At 39.2% G+C, this 11731-nt stretch overlaps 1 protein-coding gene across 1 annotated transcript in view; it reads right to left on the bottom strand.

Moving 5' to 3' along the window:
- Window positions 1–1997: 1997 nt before the first annotated feature.
- phkb (phosphorylase kinase, beta) overlaps window positions 1998–11731 on the bottom strand; it is a 205780-nt gene continuing 196046 nt past the window's right edge. The window contains exons 24-25 of the mRNA XM_048605984.1: window positions 9118–9258; window positions 1998–2453 (exon numbers count right to left, since the gene is read on the bottom strand). Of these exons, the coding sequence (XP_048461941.1) occupies window positions 2319–2453; window positions 9118–9258 (276 nt within the window). The 3' untranslated portion in view covers window positions 1998–2318. The remainder of the gene's footprint in view (window positions 2454–9117; window positions 9259–11731) is intronic.

The following is an 11731-nucleotide window of genomic DNA, read 5'->3' as shown; positions in this document are numbered from 1 at the left end:
GTGGTCATGGGTTTGTGAAGTGCTGCCTAAGGATCTTTGGTGAATTTCTGCACTGCATCTTGTAGATTATACACACTGCTGCTACTGAGTGTAGGTGGTAAAGGAAGTGTATGTTTCTAGATGCAGTGCCAAACAAGCAAGCTGTGTTGTTGGAGCTGCACTCATCCAGGCAAGGGGGAGTCTTCCATCACAGTCTTGACTTGTGCCTTGTAGATGGAGGACAGGCTTTGGGAAGTCAGGAGGTGAGTTACTCACCGCACTAATTCCTAGCCTCTGATCTGCTCTTGTACCCACTTTATTTATATGGTGAATCTAGTTGAATTTCTGGTCAATTGTAACCACGAGGATGGTGATTGTGGGGGGATTCAGTGATGGTCACACCATTAAATGTCAAGGTGTCAGTGGTTTGATTGTCTCTTACTAGAGATGGCTATTGCTTGGCATTTGTGTGGTGCAAATGTTCCGTCACTTGTCAGCCTAAGCCTGGATATTGTCCAGGTCTTGCTGCATTTGGACATGAACTGCTTCAGTATCTGAGGAGTCGCAAATCATCTGTGAACATCCCCATTTCTGACCTTATGATTGCGGGGTGATCGTTGATGAAATAGTTGAAGATGGTTGGCCTAGGACACCACCCTGATAACTTCTGCAGAGATGTCGTGTAGCTGAGATGACTGACCTCCAACAACCACAACCATCTTCCTTTGTGCCAGGTATGACTCCAACCAGTGGAGAGATTTCCTGGATTCCCACTGATTCCAGTTTTGCTAGTGTAGCTCCTTGATGCTACATTGGGTCAAATGCAGTTTTGATGGCAAGGGCTGTCACTCTCACCACCTCTGGAATTCAGCTCTTCTGTCCATGTTTGAACCAAAGCTGTAATACAGTCAGGAGCTGAGCGTTCAGGAGCGGAACCAAAACTGGGTGTCAGTGAGCAGGTTGTTGCTAAGCACGTGCTGCTTGATAGCACTGCTAACAGCACCTTCCATCACTTTACTGATGATTGAGAATAGAATGATGGAGTGGTAATTGGCCAGATTGAATTTGTATGACTTTTTATGTACGGGACATACCTGGGTAAGTTTCTACATTGTCAGGCAGATGCAAGTGTTGTAACTGTAATGGAACAGTTTGGCTAGGGGAGCGGGAAGGTCTTCAGTACTATTGCCAGAAGGTGGTCAGGTCCCACAATCTTTGCATTATCCAGTGCCTCCAACCATTTCTTGATATGACATGGAAAGAACTGAATTAGCTTAAAACTGGCAACTGTGATCCTGGGGACCACTGGAGGAGCCCAATTGGATTACTCACTCAGCACTTTTGACTGAAGATTGTTGCGACTGCTTCAGCATTATCTTTTGCACTGATGTGCTGGGTTCTTCTAATATTGAGGATGGAGATACTTGTGGACCCTCCTCCTCCAGTGAACTGTTTAACTGCCCACTATCATTCACGACTGGATGCGACAGGACTGCAAAGCTTAGATCTGATCCACTGTTTGTGGGATCACTTTGCTCCATCGATCACTTGTGCTGTTTGGCCCACAACTAATTGCTCAACAGGCTGACACCTCATTTTTAGGTATGCCTGGTTCTTCTCCTGGCATGTACTCCTGCACTCTGCACTGAACTAGGGTTGATCGTCTGGCTTGATAGTAATGGTTGAGTGGGGGAAGTGCTGGTCAATGTAGTTACAGATTGTTAAAGAGCATGTCACAGGGAGACATACTGAAAATCAAACTAATAAACCTAATAAAGAGCCATTACTCTCCACTTTCCTCTCTGCATGCTTTACATTTTTGTAATATATAAATAGCATTTATGAATTATCTCTATTGCTGGAATTTAAATATGTTTGAAACTTCTCTGCTGGACTACTACTAAACAACTGAAGAATACAGATGTGACAGTTTTTTTTCCAAATATAACTTTACTAAATTCACTTTCAAACATGCCATTTAATTTAAATCATAAATCATGACTCATAACACTGACACACAAATTCCAAATATTTATTAAGAGTTAAACTATATATAAAGTGACACTCTCACTGAATAGTGGTGCTGAACATTTCATTTGTTAAACAGAACTTTTTTCACATAAGCAGTAACACCCAGTTTAAATTACCTCCTTTATGTATTTCTAGATTGTAAACTAAGTGAATCTAAGACTGAATTTATCAATCAAGTATTACATTTGCAGCAAAGAAGCCAAAATCCAGTAAACTGACCTATTATATATAACATTAATTTTAGCAAATAAGATTGTAGCAATCACCCCATAAATCTCAGAAAGATAAATTTTTGAAGCTCATTATCTTTAGCAAATCACACAGGGGTCATCAGGTCCTGATTTAACTTCACCCTCAAGTAATGCGTTCATCACAGCCTTCATCAAGTAGCTGGCTGTCCCTCTCTTACCAGTTGGAGGTGTATTGTAGAAATCAGTCATGTCCTGTAAATAGACAGAATATGAATGAAATATTAAGAATTTTCAATCTTGTTTCTTTCTTTTTACGTATATTTGGAAATCTTTCTGAGGGAGAGTTAGTGATACCACAGATACCAATTACATGCCAGGTTGATGAAAATCAACTTTATTCAGCTTAAAGTCAAGATTAAGAACATAAAATGAATATTCTACACTTAAGTTTTGTTGTGCTTTTACACTGCCTGAAAATATTGACAGTGCTGGTCATGAATGCATGTGGAAGCTCGAGCAGCAATTGTCTAAATGTCATTTTTTTGAAATTGATAGTAAATAAAAAAAATCTCAACCAATAAAAAAATCAAAGTTCAATAATAAAATTGTGCATGATAGGTAGTGGGTACCACTAAAACAAATCAATATCAACAAAAAAAAGCAAGTTCCAAAAACTAATGATGAATCGCACTTTGACTCAAGTTAGAAATCAAAATCTCAACATACCAATGTGATCTTACATGCCTCTTTTAAACCATAACCTACACTGCATTGTGAGTACATACTCCCCACCAGGATGAGTGCAACTCCAACACTCAAGAGGCTTGCCATCATCCAGGACAAAACAACCTGTCTGTTTGGCATCCCATTCACTACCTTCAATATTTGTTCCTTTCAGCATCAGCGCACAGTAGCAGCAGTGCACATCATCGACATGATGCATTGCAGGAATTCACCAAGTAGTCTCCAACAGCACCTTCCAAACCTGAGACCACTATCACCTACAAGAACAAGGCTGCAGAAACATGGGAACATCACCAACTGCAAGTTCTCCTCCAAGCCAAACATCATTCCGTTTTTTGGTCAAAATCCTGGAAACCCCTTCCTAACAGCACTGTGGATGTATCCAATCCCCAAAGACTACAGTAGTTCAAGAAGGCAGTTCATCATCACCTCTCTAGGTCAATTTGGAATGAGCAGTAAATGTTGGCTTGGCTAGCGATCCCTACATCCCATGAGTGGATAATAAAAAGTGTACTTAAATATCTCTTTCCCTTTTCTTCACTATGTCATTCACTCCTATCTAGTCATTTTTTTTCTTCCAGATTTTACTGTCTCATCTCTTTAGGTGTTACAATGATAGCAAGCCTACCTAAAGTTCAAATCCTACTCCAAGACTTTGTGGCCAGGTTAGGAGTATTCATAACTTGGCCAATCAGGGTGAGTATCAACTTGTAAATCTTTCCAACGTATGCCAAAGAAATGCATATCAGATGGAAACAGTGATATAGATTCCTAGTCAGTAATGTGGTGGAAAGAAATTGGAACCTTGGTCATCACTATCCAAACTATAACATGCATGTAAAAGTGTATGTTGCTGTGGCAACTATTACTCCTTGGCAGCTTAGTTAGCTGGACAGCTGGTGTAGATCAGATTGGTGCCAGCAGCATGGGTCTGATCCCTGTTCCAGCTGGGGTGGAGACCTGCCTCCTTGCCTAGCCATTGTGGAGAACATCATGCTGAGCAAACTTCTTTTTGGGATGAGAACTCAAGAAGAAGAGCTTTGCATCAAAATTGTTTTCTACAAAATCTGACAACCTTCTCAGTTTCAGGAATTCCTCTTCTCATGACCAGAGATTGGCATCTGCTGACAGCCTGCATCTATGATATCAATGATTTCCACATGGTTGTCGGCTGGCTCCAGGTTTGCTAATATTCAACAACAAAATGCTAACTCTTCTTCCCAATGTTAGAATAGGCTTTGTTGGGCAAAATACAAAACAACATTGTTTAATATAGTCAGACGAAAGGAACCCTGTCCACCTCAGTATCATACTACGTCTTATGCATCACAGCTGAAATCAAGACCAAATACAAACTGCTTTATGGTGTTCTTGAGATGCAAATCAACTAAAGGTGGGAATATTAGCAACAAATATAAGAGCTACAGAAGTAGGCAGCACCTTTAAAATGATACCCTCTTTCTAACTGCAGGGTTCCATGTATTTACAATTTCATTTGGGTCGGAGGGGACAGATGGAGAAATAAGTGAATAGACCATTTCCCTCAAGGAAAAGTCAGAATATTATGTTGAAAATGGTAAACTGGAGTTACAATTTACTCCTGAGTGCCAAGGCCACAGGCACAAGATGGGCAAAGAGAGCTACACCTTTGTACCCATTTTCTATTAGCCTATAATTTCCTTGGGTTTGTACTGTGGACACAAAAGGTTTGTTTTGCTTCATGGTGCAAGCCATATCCCAACTTCTGGAAATTGATACCTTGTTCCTAGGAATTCCAACCTGTTGCATCATTGGCGTCTACCACCAGTCAACTGATAAACCGAAGCATGCCTGTGCAAGGAGGATTTGCTACGGCTCTGCTCCTTATGTCTGGGGCTGAACAGTATTGTGAGCTGTTTTCCCATGAGACAGAGATTGCCCAGTTTGTGTTTGATGCTCCTCTGCAGCTTTCTATCAAGAGTTATCAAAGGAACCTCGTCATTTGAGCTTAGTAAACAGAACCGTACCCAAAAAGGACCAAAGTACAGCCAAACTGCTCAAGGACAAGAGGTCGCAGCTAGGGTCATTTGATCTCCTCGGTTGGAAAGTATACCAATTTTCACAACACTAATTGTAGCACTATTTTTAACCACAAAAATTTGGCAAAACACATGGTGTGGCATGACAAAAAAAATCATCAATTTATACAAAAATAAGAGGGGCAGAGGAGACTGCAATAACTCTAAAGGCATCTCACTTAGTGTCATAGGGAAGGTCTTTGCTAAGGTAATACTTAGAAAACTCCATCTACTTGTAGACTGAATGTATTCAAAAGCACAGTATAGTTTCCATGTTGGCAGATCTGTAGTGGTCACGATCTTCTCCATACATGAACAACAACAGAAGTACAGGTAGTGGGATATATTTTCTCAGCTTCCGTGGGTAGATTGTACAAAAGCATTCAGTACATCAATGGGACAGTACTCTTCAAGATTTTGGGTAAAAAATATCTGCCCAACAAAGCTCCTGACTCTCATCAGCTCCTTATATCATAACAAGCACTATTATATGCAGTTTGATGCCATCAACTCTGACAGTTTCAGGGCAAATAGTTGGTGAAACACAGCTGTGCCTGAGCCCCTGCTTCCTTTTCCATGCTCCTGATCTTGTCTTCTCTGTAACCAATACTCACTCTAATTTTATTTCTGGTGCATAGACCTCCAAGATTTGCTAACAGCAGTGACTTTTGAATCCAGAAGTCAATACATTGGCTAGTACAGAACCTCGGAGATACCTCAGACAGTATGTGCAGCTCAGAGAAAACACTACCTACCACCAAGGAAGGAATTTACCTGCATTCTAGGTAAGCCAACAAGCTCTACAATCTCTCCACACTGAAAGTGAAGACAAAAATACAGACCAACTTGGAACAGAAATCGTCTCTATGCAGATGATGCCGCCCTGGTAGCTCATATGGGAACTCAGCTACAATGACTCATGCATTATTTCTCCAATGCCAGAAGCTTATTTTCCCCAATGACAATGATCAAAAAACTGTGGTCATTGGGCAGAGTGTCACTCGGTTCCTTATCAGACTAAATAATGTCCCATTGGAAGTAGTTACCAAATTCTGCTACTTTAAGGCAATGGTAACCATCTGTCATTTGATAAAGAACTCAAAGCACACGTAGGAAAAGCAACTTCGACCCTGATTGACTGAAGAAAAGTGCATGAAATAACATTAGGCTAATTTTTAGGTCCAAGCTATAATTTTGTGATGCGTGTGTTCCCAATAACTTGTAGTATCGGATTGAAACTTGGATGTATGAAACTTGCAGTATGCTAAACAAATGGGCATAGCCACCAGAAACAGTGAAATATTTGGGCAATCTGTGGGAAGTAATCTAAACTGCAAACAACCTTCTCCAGATGCTGATGATCGCCTCTTTCAACTTCAATTAAAGTGCTTAAAGTAGCAATACCTGTTACACTTTCAGGTTGCATGGAGTTGGAAATGGAAATTAAGATTCGTGGAAACTATAACTGGAATGTGGATGGGAATATTAAACATTCCAAACAGTACGACAATTGCTTCACATATCAAATGATTTGTGTGGAAACAGGAACACCAATATTATGTTCAATAAAGAGTATAGTCAGTGTGAGGGGGCTTTTGCCCGAATGAGACAAGTGAGGAGATCTAGGAACTTGGTTCATAGCAGGATTCAGTGCATGAGGGAAAGAGATGGTCTGAATAGGATTTACTGCAATAAGTAGTGTGCTGAGTGGAGAGTTTGGTAAAGAATGAGGAGGACGTGTTTTTTTTTCTCTCTGTTACCTTTCATCAGCTTTCAATCTTGAATTCCAATCTTGTGTAGAAGGAGGAACAGGTAAATCAGTAACTGGTATTGTTAGAAACTGTAAGTTTTATCAGTATTGTGAGTATTACATTGTTTAATCAATATTATAAAGTTTACTGGCAGTGCTAAAGCATTTTGGGAGTATAGGCTGCATTAATTACACATGAATTAATTTAGTGATTACTAGTTAATTAACACATATTGGAGATGACAGGGCAGTTGTGGTGCTGAGAGTATGGGACCTCCTAGATGCTGGTGTGACTCAGAGCAAACTGACCTGCAGTAAGTGCTTACAGCCGCAGGAACTTCAGCTCAGAGTTGGTGGCTCTGGGGAGGCCCAGGTTCAAATCCCACCTACTCCAGAGGTTTGTAATAACATCTCTGAACAGGTTAGTTAGAAAAATAGGTTAAACAACAAAAAAAAACTTGCTTTGCATGCTGAACTGTATACACAGTGGCCATATCAGCAAAAGGGAAAGTTACCTGGGACATTTTATTCTAGGTGGTGGCCACACCCCTTAGGACAAGGTCCTTTTATTTGGTCAATGGTTATGGACAGGAGAGTAATTGGGAAGAATCAGCATGGTTTTGTGAAAGGGAAATTCCGTTTAACCAATTTTTTGAAATTATTTTCATAACACATGCTGAGGATAAAGGGGAGCCCACTGATGTACAGAAATTGGATTTCCAGAAGGCATTTGACAATGTTCCCTTGAAAGGTTATTGCTCAAAGTAGGAGCTAATGGTGTAAGGCTAACATACTAGCGTGGATAGAAGACTAGCTTGCTGGCAGAAGACTGAGAGTATGCATGAATGAGTCTTTTTGTGGCAAGTGAAGTCCCACAAGGGTCTGTGCTGGGCCCTCAACATTGTATAATTTATATTAATTAATTAGATAAGGGGATTGAAGGCATGGTGGCTAAATTTGCAGATGATATTTGATAGGTAGGAAAATATGTTGTGAAGATGACATTACAAGTATGAAGACCAATATTGTCAGGTTAAGAGAATGGGCAAAAATCTGGCAGATGGATAAAATGTGAGAAAATGTGTAGTTGTTCACTTTGAAAGGAGTAACAAAAATGCAGAGTATCACTGAAACAGATAGAAACTGTATATTTCTGAGGTGCTGAAGGATACAAACTCGACGAGGCAAAGGGCCTTTTTCTATGCTGTAGGCCTTTATGACGCTGATCCTAGTGTTCTAATGCATTGGTCATAAACAGCCAGTATGCAGCATACACGTGATCAGGAAGAAGATTAATGGGATGCTAGCCTTTATAATGAGATTAAAAATAAAGATCTTATGCTTCAGTTATATAGGGCATTTTTGAGACCACATCTGAATACCATGTACAGTTTTTGTTTCCTTGCTTAAGGAAGGATATAAATGTTCTGGAGGTGGTTCAGAGGAGGTTTATTAGATTGATACCTGGAATGAGCAGATTATGTTTTGACGATGGATTGGACAGGCTGGGCTTGTTTTCACTACAGTTCAGAAAAGTGAGGGTTGATGTGGTTCACACCTATAATATACTGAATGGTCTTGACAAGATGGACATGCAAAGGATGTTGAGTCCAGACCTAGGAGCATTGATTTAAAATCAGCAATCATCCCTTTTAAAACAAAGATGAGGGGAAAGTTTTTATTTTTAAAAGATTATGCAACTTTGGAACTCACTGCTTCAGAAAGGTGGAGGAGGTCGGGTCATTAAATATTTTTAAGGCAGACATAGATTGATTTCTTTGTCTAACAAGCATTTGAGGTTATTGGATTGATGGAAATATGGAACTTGGATTACAAACAGATCAGCCATTTATTCCTAATGAATTGTAGGCCAGGCATGAAGGGCTGAATGGCCTATTTCTGCTCCCAATTTGTTAGTTCATAAGGAGATGTGACTTTTGGACTCTTTAAAGTATCTAAATACATGGTACATCTATTTTAACCACCTTTTCCAGTGTCTGTGTGATATTTTGGGTGCTGAGATTATTAGCTTTTTCATTATTTTAATTTAAACTTGGGAGTAGGCCTGTTTTGTGCCTGTTCTCGAAAGTCAAGGGGTTAAAGCTTCTGTTCTTAAAACACAACTGTCCTGTCCACATCATCAGTTTTGAAGTGAGGGCCTGCATTTAGCACAATATTTTTAAAACTAGAGCAAACAATCATGGAATACTGGCAACTGTTGTACCAAATACAATTAATGTTTAAAATTTTGCAATTTTTTGCATCAGTCAAGCTGATTTCAGACTAACTGCACTGAAAGAAACGGACCAATTGAATAGAATTTCTAGGCCATAATATCTACACATATGAGATTAATTTTACTTACCTTAACCTCAACTTGCTCCAGTCTACTTTTGTCTCTCTTAAATTCATCAAAAGCCTCTTTCACCAGTTTGTCTAAATTTACTTCACCTTGAAATTCCAGCTCAGGGTTGCGTTCCAACACAACAGAAACAACCATAAGTAGCTGCAACAAAAAAAAACAAATATGTAATTTGTAATACATGATGTTAAATTGTACAAAATAATTCATACATCTAAGCTATTTTTCCAAGAGGTTACTCCAACACAAAATTTATAAACAGACTTTTATGACAGGGAAATGAGTAAAATAAGAGGTAAGGTTTAATGTACAAGTTTGCAATAAACATCATCAGCAAGTTTCACAACCTGACTACTGTATTCTTCTCTAAGGCAGGTACTCACCATGTCTTTCATGTGAGATTCTCAAATGACTTTTTAAAGGAAGAGTAGCTGAGGTGATTTCCCAATGCTTTCCTTACCACTTCATCTTCAGAGTTCTAGGTGGATTGCAACCTGGGCTATTGCAGTAAGGGAAGGGGCACCACTAAACACCTTTTTATGCAAGGTAGTCCAGCAGAATGTCAATCAAATATTAAGAGCTGGCATTCTGGTCAATGCCTGAATTCAATCAGAAGCAGGAATACCAGCAATAAATCATTTTGTTGCAAATATAATGTTTTAAAATATAACCTTAGCTTTAAGAATGTAACTTTAACTGTACAAAATCATTGAGAAACTAGAAAAAGCAATCATGAAGTAAATATGATTCAAACAAGCTGAGTTTTAACAAAATAAAACATTTAAAAAATATGGGCCATGTTGACTTAAGATGTTAACTTCTGGAAAGAAAAATTCATAAGCAGCAAGTGGGTTAACTTTGTTTAAGTATTACAGACAAGGTACTATACATAAGCTGTTTGCAGTTATTTCAGTAAAGGATAAGTTACTCTTGTGATTTCCCTAAAATGAGGTAAGCTTTGAAATTAGGAAAAAGTCATTTGTATCACATTTCTAAGGAGATGGTTTAAATGTCATTGGACCAATGAGTCTGTGAATTAGTTAAATTAATAAATAGCAGAAAATATGCCCAACAGTAACAATCTTGTTATTAATCTTATGATGCACTAATGGGTTTAACATTTTGACGCCATTACTTCCTTTTGCTTCCCATATTCCTTGGTTCTATCTAACTGACAGAAAATACTTTTAAAAAATTCTTGTGTTCTGACTTATATTATTCCATCTATTCTTTTATCACTAGAAAAAAATTTTAAAACGATTCTTGTGTTATGACTTATATTATTCCATTTAGTCTTTTATCACTATGATTATGCAATTACAGAATAGTGTAACACAGACAGAGGTCAGTCTGTCCATCAAGTATGCATCAGCTCCTTCAAAGAACAATCCAACTGCTATAGAGCAATTTGTGAATCGTGATACAATATAAATTAAATAGTGAAATTTTAATTGGAGGCAGGGGTGTGTGTGTAGGAAAAAAGACTCCTGGGAAGCATTAAATCATAGAATCCCTACAGTGTGGAAACAGGCCCTTCGGCCCAACAAGTCACATCAACCCTCAGAGCATCCCACCCAGACCATCCCCCAATAACACATCCCTGAACACTATGGGCAATTTATCATGGCCAATCCACCTAACCTAGACTGTGGGAGGAAACCAGGGCACCCAGAGGAAGCCCACGCATACACAGGGAGAATGTGCAAACACCACACAGGCAGTGGCCCAAGGGTGGAATCAAACCCGGGTTCCTGGCGCTGTGAGGCAGCAGTGCTAACCGCTAAGCCACTGTGCCACCCCTAAAATAGACATGTAAACAAATCTTTGCAAATGAGAAATTAAGAAGACTGTTAACAAGGTCTCTTAGCTTTATTAATACAGGCATGGAACACAAAAGCAAGGAGGTGATGCTACACTTTTATAAAACACTGGTGAACTGTAGGACTTTGTTCAATTCTGCGCATTCTTCAGGAAGGATGTCAAGGCATTAGAGTGGCTCCATAAATGATTTACTAGAATAACATTAGGGATGAGACTTCAGTTATGCGTACAGACTGAAAAAAGCTGGAGTTGATTCCTTTAGAGTAAGCGGGATTTGATAAGTGTTAATCAAAATTATGAATAACTTAGATGAACAAAACAAGTAGAAAGAATGAAGCAAACTATTGTTACAAGGGAAATATTAGAAGCTATTATAAAGAGGTTATAGCAGGGCACTTGGATAAGTTCATAGTAATCAGGTAGAGTCAATGATAGTTTTGTGAAAGGAATATCATGTTTGACCAACTTATTGGGAGTTATTTGAGAAGAAAATATGTGCCATGGATAGAAGGGATCTGGTAAATGTACTGTACTCAGATTTCCAGTATAAGGTGCCACATCAAAGATTATTGTGCAAAATAAAAGCTCACAGTGTAGGGGCTTGGATTATGGAATGGATAGAACATTGGCCGGCTAACAAGAAGCAGATTGATATATAAACTGAGATAACAAGGTGTAGAGCTGGATGAACACAGCAGGCCAAGCAGCATCAGAGGAGCAGGAAGGCTGACATTTCGGGCCTAGACCCTTCTTCAGAAAAAGGGTCTTTTTCTGAAGAAGGGTCTAGGCCCGAAAC

The sequence above is a fragment of the Rhincodon typus genome, chromosome 15 (genome assembly GCF_021869965.1).
Source record: "Rhincodon typus isolate 14 chromosome 15, sRhiTyp1.1, whole genome shotgun sequence".
Lineage (NCBI taxonomy): Eukaryota > Metazoa > Chordata > Chondrichthyes > Orectolobiformes > Rhincodontidae > Rhincodon > Rhincodon typus.
Note: the sequence above shows the minus strand (reverse complement) of the source record. Positions and strands in the feature narration are given on the sequence as shown.